Source organism: Oncorhynchus keta, chromosome 19 (assembly GCF_023373465.1).
Source record: "Oncorhynchus keta strain PuntledgeMale-10-30-2019 chromosome 19, Oket_V2, whole genome shotgun sequence".
NCBI lineage: Eukaryota > Metazoa > Chordata > Actinopteri > Salmoniformes > Salmonidae > Oncorhynchus > Oncorhynchus keta.
In genome coordinates, this window is record NC_068439.1 from 17959733 (window position 1) to 17973654 (window position 13922).

The following is a 13922-nucleotide window of genomic DNA, read 5'->3' on the forward strand; positions in this document are numbered from 1 at the left end:
GAAAGGAAAAAAAATGGACAGAACTGTGATTAGATGAAAGGAAAAAAGATGGGCAGAACTGTGATTAGATGAAAGGAAAAAGATGGACAGAACTGTGATTAGATGAAAAAGATGGACAGAACTGTGATTAGATGAAAGAAAAGATGGACAGAACTGTGATTAGATAGATGGACAGAACTGTGATTAGATGAAAGGAAAAAGATGGACAGAACTGTGATTAGATGAAAGGAAAAAGATGGACAGAACTGATGAAAGGAAAAAGATGGACAGAATGATTAGATGAAAGGAAAAGATGGACAGAACTGTGAAAGGAAAGAAAAAGATGGACAGAACTGTGATTAGATGAAAGGAAAAAGAAAGAAGATGGAAAGAAAAAGATGGATTAGATGAAAGGAAAAGATGGACAGAACTGTGATTAGATGAAAGGAAAAGATGGACAGAACTGTGATTAGATGAAAGAAAAGATGGAAGAACTGTGATTAGATGATGGACAGAACTGTGATTAGATGAAAGGAAAAAGATGGACAGAACTGTGATTAGATGAAAGGAAAAGATGGACAGAACTGTGATTAGATGAAAGGAAAAAGATGGACAGAACTGTGATTAGATGAAAGGAAAAAGATGGACAGAACTGTGATTAGATGAAAGGAAAAAGATGGACAGAACTGTGATTAGATGAAAGGAAAAAGATGGACAGAACTGTGATTAGATGAAAGGAAAAAGATGGACAGAACTGTGATTAGATGAAAGGAAAAAGATGGACAGAACTGTGATTAGATGAAAGGAAAAAGATGGACAGAACTGTGATTAGATGAAAGGAAAAGATGGACAGAACTGTGATTAGATGAAAGGAAAAAGATGGACAGAACTGTGATTAGATGAAAGGAAAAAGATGGACAGAACTGTGATTAGATGAAAGGAAAGAGATGGACAGAACTGTGATTAGATGAAAGGAAAGAGATGGACAGAACTGTGATTAGATGAAAGGAAAGAGATGGACAGAACTGTGATTAGATGAAAGGAAAGAGATGGACAGAACTGTGATTAGATGAAAGGAAAGAGATGGACAGATATGTAATTAAATAAAAGGACAGAGAAAGTGGAGGGGATAGCAACATAAATTGTTTGACCATGTAGAACAGCTCCACATCTCTAGATGCATGGCTTGGTGACTTGAGAGGTCTGTACAACCCTGTGTGGATGAACCAGTGAGAGCTGGTCAAACTTTTAGCTTTTTTGCCATTCTCAGTGCAGGTGGTCCATAAAGCCCTGAAATCCTTAGATCAGAGAAAGCCTGCAGGTCCTGATCTTTTGGATCCCTGCTATTTAAAACTGGCAGCTGATTTCATTGCTGAACGACTTACATCTCTGTTCAATCTAACCCTGGAATGTAATGAAATTCCAAAGATCTGGAAAAATCAGCATTTGTCCTGCCACTTTTAAAAGGGGGAGATCCAACTCTTTTAAAAAATTATAGGCCAATCTCAAAGCTGTCACCCCTGGTGAAAATACTTGAAACCCTTGTAAGTGAACAGCTAAAATAGTTTTTATTTACTAACTCTATTTGATCAATGTACCAATCGGGCTTCAGGAAGAAGCATAGCACAATTACAGAAGACATGAAGGTTGTAAATTATATCACTGAAGCCATTGACAGAAGACAGCACTGTGTCTCACTTATTATTGATCTCTCTAAGGCTTTTGATACAGTTGATCATGCTATACTAAGGCAGAGATTGTCGAGTGTAGGTCTTTCGGAGCATGCAGTTGCATGGTTTGCTAACTATCTGTCTGATAGAACTCAGTGCACTCAGTTTGATGGGCTTATGTCTGTTAAATTGTCTGTCTTGAATGGTGTGCCCCAAGGCTCTGTACTTGGTCCTCTCTTATTCACTATTTATATAAATGATTTAGACAAAAATGTCCAAAATGCACAACTTCATTTTTATGCTGATGATACTGTTATTTACTGTTGTGCCTCATCTCTTACAAAAGCTTTCCAGAACATGCAAACTGCTATTTATACTATTCAACATACCTTGTGTCAATTGAAGCTTAACCTTAATACTGACAAAACTAAACTAATGGTGTTTTCTAATGCAAGAAATAGACCTCTGAACCGTTCACATATTACTACTACCTGTCAGGGCAAGGGGATTGAGGTTGTAACCTCATATAAATATCTTGGAATTTTAATTGATGATGGCCTTGAAGCTGAAATTGGGATTTTATTTTAGGAATGAGGCCTGTTTGTCTTTTGAAGCCAGAAGGAGGCTAGTATCAGCTACATTTATGCCTTTACTAGACTATGGGGATATTTTATATATGAATGCTTCCGCTCAGTGTTTGAGATCAATTGACACTCTTTACCATGGCACTTTGAGATTTATTTTAAACTGCAAAACCCTTACGCACCACTGCACTTTGTATACCAGGGTTGGCTGGCCTTCTAGTCACTCGTAGGCTCAGGCATTGGTATACTTTTATTTACAAAGCCATTTTGAGTTTACTACCTTTTTATTTGTGCATTTCTATTGTTCAGAAATGTGGTGGGTACTCTCTTCGTTCACTGGACTTTATCCTGCTAACTGTTCAAAATGTCCGAACTGAATTTGGTAAAAGGGCTTTTATGTACTCTGCGCCATCGTCTTGGAACACCTTACAAAATACTTTTAAACTAGAGGAACTTGTCCCGATTGGTGTTTTTAAATCACTGATGAAGGATTTTGAGGCTGATTCCCTGACCTGTCAATGTTTTTAATTTGCTGTTTTATACTCTTGTATATTGAATGGTTTTTACTAGATTACTTGTAGTTTTTCATGTTGTCTGTCTGTAATTTTATTGTAATGGCTTGGTGCTGCCTATCTTGGCCAGGGTGTTTTTGAAAAATACATTTTAATCTCATTGAGCCCTTCCTGGTTAAATAAAGGTTAAATAAAAAATAAAAAGAGGAAGATAAACATGCTGTAATGATTTCCAACATTAAGCATCATTTAGAATGCTTGATAATAAGAGGTAATAAAGCCTACGCTGTAACTCGGTGGGTATACTTTGATTAGGATATGAAACAAGTGGATGCATGTGGATTCTGTTACTGCTCATGGCCTCTGGAAATAGTTAGGCGGAGTCCCAAATGGCCCCCTAAATAGGGCACTAGTTTGACTAGGGCTCTGGTCAAAAGTAGAGAATAGGGTGCCATTTGGGACACCACCATAATGTAATAGATACAGGCTTTCCAGTTGATCTACTGTAGCTTACTTCAGAGAAGGAGTTATAACATTCTCTACTGCTACCCCTTCTTGTGTCTTAGATCAGGGTTTCCCAAACTCGGTCCTGGGACCCCTCCTGGGTACACATTTTGTTTCTTTCCTAGCTCTAGACAGCTGATTCAAATAATCAAAGCTTGATGACTAGTTGGTCATTTGAATCAGTAGTGTAGTGCTAGGACAAAAACCAAAACATGGGGGGGCCCCAGGACCAAGTTTGGGAAACCCTAGCTGTGTTCAAATACTCATACTAACTGTACTATTTGTGATGTGAATTGAGTATATAGTATGCTTATTGGTCATAGTATGGATATAGTTAGTATACCAAAAGTTCCCGGATGACGTACTAAATTTGTCAAAATTCGATGTATGCAAGCAGTGGACAATATTCCTGTGCTGTTAGGGCACATAATGCAATTCTTCCCGAAAATGGGCGTAGCTTCATAACTTTTCAGATTTGATGAAAATTGTGGAAAATATGCAGCCAAAGTCCGATGAGAGCGGATACAAATTCATTGCTTTAACTAATTATGACAAATGTTAAGAAAATTTTGAAAAATTTAATAAAGTAATGCCAGCGTAGCCTAGTGGTTAGAGCGTTGGACTAGTAACCGGAAGGTTGCGAGTTCAAACCCCCGAGCTGACAAGGTACAAATCTGTCGTTCTGCCCCTGAACAGGCAGTTAACCCACTGTTCCCAGGCCGTCATTGAAAATAATAATATGTTCTTAACTGACTTGCCTGGTTAAATAAAGGTAAAAAATAAATTAAAAAATTAAAAAATAAAAATGTTGGCTAAAAGTTTTTTAGCTACACTATCCTTACGAACCGCATAGCATTACAGCAGTATGTACCGGTATGTTAGCTAGTTACCTCACGTTAGTTGGCTACTAATACATTGAACTTGCCAGGCAGTATTTTTTCAGTCTCCTGAGGGGGAATAGGCTGTCTGTGCAAAGCTGTCATCAAGGCAAAGGGTGCCTACTTTGACGAATCTCAAATATAAAATATATTTAGATTTGTTTAACACTTTTTTGGTTATTACATGATTGCATAGGTGTTATTTCACAGTGTTGATCTCTTCACTATTATTCTACAATGTAGAAAATAGTCTAAATAAAGAAAAACTTTTGACTGGGACTGTATGTCAGGCTGGGATTCACCGTTTCAAAAGGTCTTTCCCCAGATGCACGAACAATGAGGATATTTACTGCGACTTGGATGAGAACCTATGGCCAAATGCTCAAGACCGGTTTGATGCAAACTAGTGCCGGCTAAACGTTATGTTTATTTAATTTCTTTCATTTGATTACATTGTGAAAGATGTCTTCAGTTATCACACCTTTGATCACACATAGGGTAGAAATTATGGACATTTTATGATCAGTACATTTTAATGGGGGTAGTGCAAGTGTATTGCCTAATGTGAAAACAGTGTAATGTACTGTAATTGTCAGTACTGTAGCATACTACATTTTAAAACATGTATCTACAAATGTTTGCTATTGGATTGACTGGTTGTTAAAATTAGTAAATTGAGAGCACATCATTATGTTGGGTTTTGGTGATTAAATCAATGTACTCATTATATTTCACAGCAAAGTTATATTTTGGATCAATGGTCGTGTGGTGAAAAATGTCTACAAACAAAATGAATGCACAATGAAAGGTTTTGAATGTAAGACTGGCTGCGTTACAATTGTTACCAGTTTGGAGTTTTTTAAATTCACCACCAACTTGGGAAAATAGTACCAAAGTGATAAAAAACGGTATGTGTGTGTGTGTATGTGTACATACGTTTGATGAGAGCCTGTAGGGAGGTGTAGACTGGTAGATGTCATTGTGGTAGGTGTGTGTGCTGGGGCAGCGTGCAGTAGCCTGTCTCTTTCCACGGCCCACAGAGCGACTCTGCATCATACAGCGGCCCACCTCTGCTGGTGTCTGCTGGGGAGCAGAGAACGGGTAGCACTCCTCTGTCACCACACTGACAGAAAGACAGAAAGATAGAGAGAGATGGAGAGTAGAGAGAGATGGTGAGTAGAGAGAGATGGAGCGAGAGAGAGCGAGAGAGAGAGAGAGAGAGAGAGAGAGAGAGAGAGAGAGAGAGAGAGAGAGAGAGAGAGAGAGAGTGTAAAGAGAATCATCAATTCACAGCTAAAGATCCAAAAATCCACTCTTCATTTGATCATTTAAAAAGTTCCTAATATTGTGCCTGGTGTTGCAATAAAATATGTCTTACCCTATGCGCCTCATGTACCACCAGGCTCCGTCGATACGGCCTCCAGCACAGCCCCCTTGGTTGCGTGTATCACAGGAAATTAGGTTCTGGGGCGACAGTTGAGGGGTCATGTGACCCATCGACTGGATGGAGATTCGATCAGATGCCACCGCTGAGCGAGGGAAAGAGAGATGGAGGGAAAGAGAGATGGAGAGAGATGGAGGGAAATAGAGATGGAGGGAAAGAGAGATTGAGGGAAAGAGAGATGGAGAGAGATGGAGGGAAAGAGAGATGGAGGGAAAGAGACATGGAGAGACAGTGCGAAAGAGAGAGAGTGAACTTCTGGGAAATATTCTAAGAGATGTTAAAGAAATGATGAGGGGACGTTCTGGTACTTAAATGATTAGGGGACGTTCTGGTACTTAAATGATTAGGGGACGTTCTGGTATGTAAATGATTAGGGGACGTTCTGGTATGTAAATGATAAGGGGACGTTCTGGTATGTAAATGATTAGGGGACGTTCTGGTATGTAAATGATTAGGGGACGTTCTGGTACTTAAATGATAAGGGGACGTTCTGGTATGTAAATGATTAGGGGACGTTCTGGTACTTAAGTACTGTAAATGATAAAATTAGGGACGTTCTGGTATTAGGGGCGTTCTGGTATGTAAATGATTAGGGACGTTTGGTATGTAAATGGGGACGTTCTGGTATGTAAATGATTAGGGGACGTTCTGGTATGTAAATGATTAGGGGACGTTCTGGTATGTAAATGATTAGGGGACGTTCTGGTACTTAAATGATTAGGGGACGTTCTGGTATGTAAATGATTAGGGGACGTTCTGGTATGTAAATGATTAGGGGACGTTCTGGTATGTAAATGATTAGGGGACGTTCTGGTATGTAAATGATTAGGGGACGTTCTGGTATGTAAATGATTAGGGGACGTTCTGGTATGTAAATGATTAGGGGACGTTCTGGTATGTAAATGATTAGGGGACGTTCTGGTATGTAAATGATTAGGGGACGTTCTGGTATGTAAATGATTAGGGGACGTTCTGGTACTTAAATGATAAGGGACATTCTGATATGTAAATGATAAGGGGACGTTCTGGTATGTAAATGTTTAGGGGACGTTCTGGTACTTAAATGATTAGGGGACGTTCTGGTATGTAAATGATTAGGGGACGTTCTGGTATGTAAATGATTAGGGGACGTTCTGGTATGTAAATGATTAGGGGACGTTCTGGTATGTAAATGATAAGGGGACGTTCTGGTATGTAAATGGTAAGGGGACATTCTGGTACTTAAATGATTAGGGGACATTCTGGTATGTAAATGATATGGGGACATTCTGGTACTTAAATGATAAGGGGACATTCTGATATGTAAATGGTAAGGGGACGTTCTGGTATGTAAATGATTAGGGGACGTTCTGGCATGTAAATGATTAGGGGACGTTCTGGTATGTAAATGATTAGGGGACATTCTGGTACTTAAATGATTAGGGACGTTCTGGTATTCTTAAATGATTAGGGGACATTCTGGTATGTAAATGATTAGGGGACATTCTGGTAAATGTAAGGGGACATTCTGGTACTTAAATGATTAGGGGACGTTCTGGTATGTAAATGATTAGGGGACATTCTGGTACTTAAATGATTAGGGGACATTCTGGTATGTAAATGATATGGGGACATTCTGGTACTTAAATGATAAGGGGACATTCTGATATGTAAATGGTAAGGGGACGTTCTGGTATGTAAATGATTAGGGGACGTTCTGGTATGTAAATGATAAGGGGACGTTCTGGTATGTAAATGATTAGGGGACGTTCTGGCATGTAAATGATTAGGGGACGTTCTGGTATGTAAATGATTAGGGGACATTCTGGTACTTAAATGATATGGGGACGTTCTAGTATGTAATTGATAAGGGGACGTTCTGGTATGTAAATTATTAGGGGACGTTCTGGTACTTAAATGATAAGGGGACATTCTGGTATATAAATGATTAGGGGACGTTCTGGTATTTAAATGATTAGGGGACATTCTGGTATATAAATGATTAGGGGACGTTCTGGTATGTAAATGATTAGGGGACATTCTGGTATGTAAATGATTAGGGGACGTTCTGGTATGTAAATGATTAGGGGACGTTCTGGTATGTAAATGATTAGGGGACGTTCTGGTATGTAAATGATTAGGGGACGTTCTGGTATGTAAATGATTAGGGGACGTTCTGGTATGTAAATGATTAGGGGACGTTCTGGTATGTAAATGATTAGGGGACGTTCTGGTATGTAAATGTTTAGGGGACGTTCTGGTACTTAAATGATTAGGGGACGTTCTGGTATGTAAATGATTAGGGGACGTTCTGGTACTTAAATGATTAGGGGACGTTCTGGTATGTAAATGATTAGGGGACATTCTGGTATGTAAATGATTAGGGGATGTTCTGGTATGTAAATGATTAGGGGACGTTCTGGTATGTAAATGATTAGGGGACGTTCTGGTACTTAAATGATAAGGGGGCGTTCTGGTACTTAAATGTAATTTTGAAAGCATTTTACAATTATTTTTTTTACAATATTTGCAATATTGCGATTTAAAAAAATATTTTTAATGAAAATGAATTTTAACAAAATGCCAGTACCAGTATTCTGCCAGTATTTTACTATCATGAAGTGTCTCACCTGCAGTGGAGAAGGCCCAGGAGGCAGCGCAGTTACCCTGGTCCAGAGGTTCGTGGATCTTTCCAGGCCACTTCTCTGCTGCGTTGAAGTACTGAGGCAGACGGTCATTCTGAGGGTCCATATTCAGCTGAGCAGGGGGATAGAGAGAAGGAGGAAAACAGGAATTCGCTACTGTACAATTTCAATCCTGTTTTAATGTACTTGACCACCTTGATATTTTATTTGGAAGTAAAATACAATTTCTTATTACTCCCAAAAACATACAGTAGGTGTTCCAATGGCCAGACAGCAAGAGAAGACTGACAAACCAACAGCAAGAGGAGACTGACAAACCAACAGCAAGAGACTGACAAACCAACAGCAAGAGACTGACAAACCAGCAGCAAGAGGAGACTGACAAACCAACAGCAAGAGGAGACTGACAAACTAACAGCAAGAGGAGACTGGCAAACCAACAGCAAGAAGAGACTGACAAACCAACAGCAAGAGACTGACAAACCAACAGCAAGAGGAGACTGACAAACCAACAGCAAGAGGAGACTGACAAACCAACAGCAAAGGAGACTGACAAACCAACAGCAAGAGGAGACTGACAAACCAACAGCAAGAGGAGACTGAAAAACCAACAGCAAGAGGAGACTGACAAACCAACAGCAAGAGGAGACTGACAAACCAACAGCAAAAGGAGACTGACAAACCAACAGCAAGAGGAGACTGACAAACCAACAGCAAGAGGAGACTGGCAAACCAACAGCAAGAGGAGACTGACAAACCAACAGCAAGAGACTGACAAACCAACAGCAAGAGGAGACTGACAAACCAACAGCAAGAGGAGACTGACAAACCAACAGCAAGAGGAGACTGACAAACCAACAGCAAGAGGAGACTGACAAACCAACAGCAAGAGGAGACTGACAAACCAACAGCAAGAGGAGACTGACAAACCAACAGCAAGAGGAGACTGACAAACCAACAGCAAGAGGAGACTGACAAACCAACAGCAAGAGGAGACTGACAAACCAACAGCAAGAGGAGACTGACAAACCAACAGCAAGAGACTGACAAACCAACAGCAAGAGGAGACTGACAAACCAACAGCAAGAGACTGACAAACCAACAGCAAGAGACTGACAAACCAACAGCAAGAGGAGACTGACAAATCAACAGCAAGAGGAAACTGACAAACCAACAGCAAGAGGCGACTGACAAACCAACAGCAAGAGACTGACAAACCAACAGCAAGAGACTGACAAACCAACAGCAAGGAGACTGACAAACCAACAGCAAGAGACTGACAAACCAACAGCAAGAGGAAACTGACAAACCAACAGCAAGAGGAGACTGACAAACCAACAGCAACAAGTTCCTAATGATACTTTTGTATGGAATGTGCAACGTTGATTATTTATCCACAATAAAACATTCATGAATGTAATAGAGTCAGAGTGTCTGTTAAGTTATTCTATTATAAAGGACTTACTCACAGACAATTCATACCATTTGGCCTAATGAGTTAGAATGGAAACAGAAACTTTGATCTGTCTCCAGACCATAGAACTGATTGAACTGACTGAGGGAAGCTACACTAACAGACAGCCTCAGTGTAACAAAGAACATAGAACTGACTGAGGGAAGCTACACTAACAGACAGCCTCAGTGTAACAAAGAACATAGAACTGACTGAGGGAAGCTACACTAACAGACAGCCTCAGTGTAACAAAGAACATAGAACTGACTGAGGGAAGCTACACTAACAGACAGCCTCAGTGTAACAGATAACATAGAACTGATTGAACTGACTGAGGGAAGCTACACTAACAGACAGCCTCAGTGTAACAGAGAACATAGAACTGACTGAGGGAAGCTACACTAACTAACAGCCTCAGTGTAACAGATAACATAGAACTGATTGAACTGACTGATGGAAGCTACACTAACAAACAGCCTCAGTGTAACAGATAACATAGAACTGATTGAACTGACTGGGGGAAGCTACACTAACAGACAGCCTCAGTGTAACAAATAACAAAGAACTGATTGAACTGACTGAGGGAAGCTACACTAACAGACAGCCTCAGTGTAACAGATAACATAGAACTGTTTGAACTGACTGAGGGAAGCTACACTAACAGACAGCCTCAGTGTAACATAGAACTGATTGAACTGACTGGGGGAAGCTACACTAACAGACAGCCTCAGTGTAACAGATAACATAGAACTGATTGAACTGACTAGGGGAAGCTACACTAACAGACAGCCTCAGTGTAACAGATAACATAGAACTGATTGAACTGACTGAGGGAAGCTACACTAACAGACAGCCTCAGTGTAACAGATAACAAATAACTGACTGAACTGACTGAGGGAAGCTACACTAACAGACAGCCTCAGTGTAACAGATAAAACATAGAACTGATTGAACTGACTGAGGGAAGCTACACTAACAGACAGCCTCAGTGTAACAGATAACATAGAACTGATTGAACTGACTGAGGGAAGCTACACTAACAGACAGCCTCAGTGTAACAGATAACAAATAACTGACTGAACTGACTGAGGGAAGCTACACTAACAGACAGCCTCAGTGTAACAGATAACATAGAACTGATTGAACTGACTGGGGAAGCTACACTAACAGACAGCCTCAGTGTAACAGATAACATAGAACTGATTGAACTGACTGAGGGAAGCTACACTAACAGACAGCCTCAGTGTAACAGATAACAAATAACTGACTGAACTGACTGAGGAAGCTACACTAACAGACAGCCTCAGTGTAACAGATAACATAGAACTGATTGAACTGACTGAGGGAAGCTACACTAACAGACAGCCTCAGTGTAACAGATAACATAGAACTGATTGAACTGACTGAGGAAGCTACACTAACAGACAGCCTCAGTGTAACAAAGACATTGAACTGATTGAACTGACTGGGGAAGCTACACTAACAGACAGCCTCAGTGTAACAAAGACATTGAACTGATTGAACTGACTGAGGGAAGCTACACTAACAGACAGCCTCAGTGTAACAGATAACATAGAACTGATTGAACTGACTGAGGGGAGCTACACTAACAGACAGCCTCAGTGTAACAGATAACATAGAACTGATTGAACTGACTGAGGGAAGCTACACTAACAGACAGCCTCAGTGTAACAGATAACATAGAACTGATTGAACTGACTGAGGGGAGCTACACTAACAGACAGCCTCAGTGTAACAGATAACATAGAACTGATTGAACTGACTGAGGGGAGCTACACTAACAGACAGCCTCAGTGTAACAGATAACATAGAACTGATTGAACTGACTGAGGGAAGCTACACTAACAGACAGCCTCAGTGTAACAGATAACATAGAACTGATTGAACTGACTGAGGGAAGCTACACTAACAGACAGCCTCAGTGTAACAGATAACATAGAACTGATTGAACTGACTGAGGGAAGCTACACTAACAGACAGCCTCAGTGTAACAGATAACATAGAACTGATTGAACTGACTGAGGGAAGCTACACTAACAGACAGCCTCAGTGTAACAGATAACATAGAACTGATTGAACTGACTGAGGGGAGCTACACTAACAGACAGCCTCAGTGTAACAGATAACATAGAACTGATTGAACTGACTGAGGGGAGCTACACTAACAGACAGCCTCAGTGTAACAGATATCATAGAACTGATTGAACTGACTGAGGGAAGCTACACTAACAGACAGCCTCAGTGTAACAGATAACATAGAACTGATTGAACTGACTGGGGAAGCTACACTAACAGACAGCCTCAGTGTAACAGATAACATAGAACTGATTGAACTGACTGAGGGAGCTACACTAACAGACAGCCTCAGTGTAACAGATAACATAGAACTGATTGAACTGACTGAGGGAAGCTACACTAACAGACAGCCTCAGTGTAACAGATAACATAGAACTGATTGAACTGACTGGGGAAGCTACACTAACAGACAGCCTCAGTGTAACAGATAACATAGAACTGATTGAACTGACTGAGGGAGCTACACTAACAGACAGCCTCAGTGTAACAGATAACATAGAACTGATTGAACTGACTGAGGGAAGCTACACTAACAGACAGCCTCAGTGTAACAGATAACATAGAACTGATTGAACTGACTGGGGAAGCTACACTAACAGACAGCCTCAGTGTAACAGATAACATAGAACTGATTGAACTGACTGAGGGAGCTACACTAACAGACAGCCTCAGTGTAACAGATAAAACATAGAACTGATTGAACTGACTGGGGGAAGCTACACTAACAGACAGCCTCAGTGTAACAGATAACATAGAACTGATTGAACTGACTGAGGGAAGCTACACTAACAGACAGCCTCAGTGTAACAGATAAAACATAGAACTGATTGAACTGACTGAGGGGAGCTACACTAACAGACAGCCTCAGTGTAACAGATAACATAGAACTGATTGAACTGACTGAGGGAAGCTACACTAACAGACAGCCTCAGTGTAACAGATAACATAGAACTGATTGAACTGACTGAGGGAAGCTACACTAACAGACAGCCTCAGTGTAACAGATAACATAGAACTGATTGAACTGACTGAGGGGAGCTACACTAACAGACAGCCTCAGTGTAACAGATAAAACATAGAACTGATTGAACTGACTGGGGAAGCTACACTAACAGACAGCCTCAGTGTAACAGATAACATAGAACTGATTGAACTGACTGAGGGAAGCTACACTAACAGACAGCCTCAGTGTAACAGATAAAACATAGAACTGATTGAACTGACTGGGGAGCTACACTAACAGACAGCCTCAGTGTAACAGATAACATAGAACTGATTGAACTGACTGAGGGAAGCTACACTAACAGACAGCCTCAGTGTAACAGATAAAACATAGAACTGATTGAACTGACTGAGGGGAGCTACACTAACAGACAGCCTCAGTGTAACAGATAACATAGAACTGATTGAACTGACTGGGGAAGCTACACTAACAGACAGCCTCAGTGTAACAGATAAAACATAGAACTGATTGAACTGACTGAGGGGAAGCTACACTAACAGACAGCCTCAGTAACAGATAACATAGAACTGATTGAACTGACTGAGGGGAAGCTACACTAACAGACAGCCTCAGTGTAACAGATAAAACATAGAACTGATTGAACTGACTGGGGAAGCTACACTAACAGACAGCCTCAGTGTAACAGATAACATAGAACTGATTGAACTGACTGAGGGGAGCTACACTAACAGACAGCCTCAGTGTAACAGATAACATAGAACTGATTGAACTGACTGGGGGAGCTACACTAACAGACAGCCTCAGTGTAACAGATAACATAGAACTGATTGAACTGACTGGGGGAGCTACACTAACAGACAGCCTCAGTGTAACAGATAACATAGAACTGATTGAACTGACTGGGGGAGCTACACTAACAGACAGCCTCAGTGTAACAGATAAAACATAGAACTGATTGAACTGACTGGGGGAAGCTACACTAACAGACAGCCTCAGTGTAACAGATAACATAGAACTGATTGAACTGACTGGGGGAAGCTACACTAACAGACAGCCTCAGTGTAACAGATAACATAGAACTGATTGAACTGACTGGGGGAAGCTACACTAACAGACAGCCTCAGTGTAACAGATAACATAGAACTGATTGAACTGACTGAGGGGAGCTACACTAACAGACAGCCTCAGTGTAACAGATAACATAGAACTGATT

The 13922-nt window shown here is 40.6% G+C and overlaps 1 protein-coding gene across 1 annotated transcript in view; it reads right to left on the minus strand.

Moving 5' to 3' along the window:
* LOC118375655 (tubulointerstitial nephritis antigen-like) overlaps nt 1–13922 on the minus strand; it is a 91976-nt gene that overhangs the window by 26643 nt on the left and 51411 nt on the right. The window contains exons 6-9 of the mRNA XM_052469918.1: nt 8181–8307; nt 5506–5656; nt 5064–5250; nt 2664–2677 (exon numbers count right to left, since the gene is read on the minus strand). Coding sequence (XP_052325878.1) covers nt 2664–2677; nt 5064–5250; nt 5506–5656; nt 8181–8307 — 479 coding nt within the window. The remainder of the gene's footprint in view (nt 1–2663; nt 2678–5063; nt 5251–5505; nt 5657–8180; nt 8308–13922) is intronic.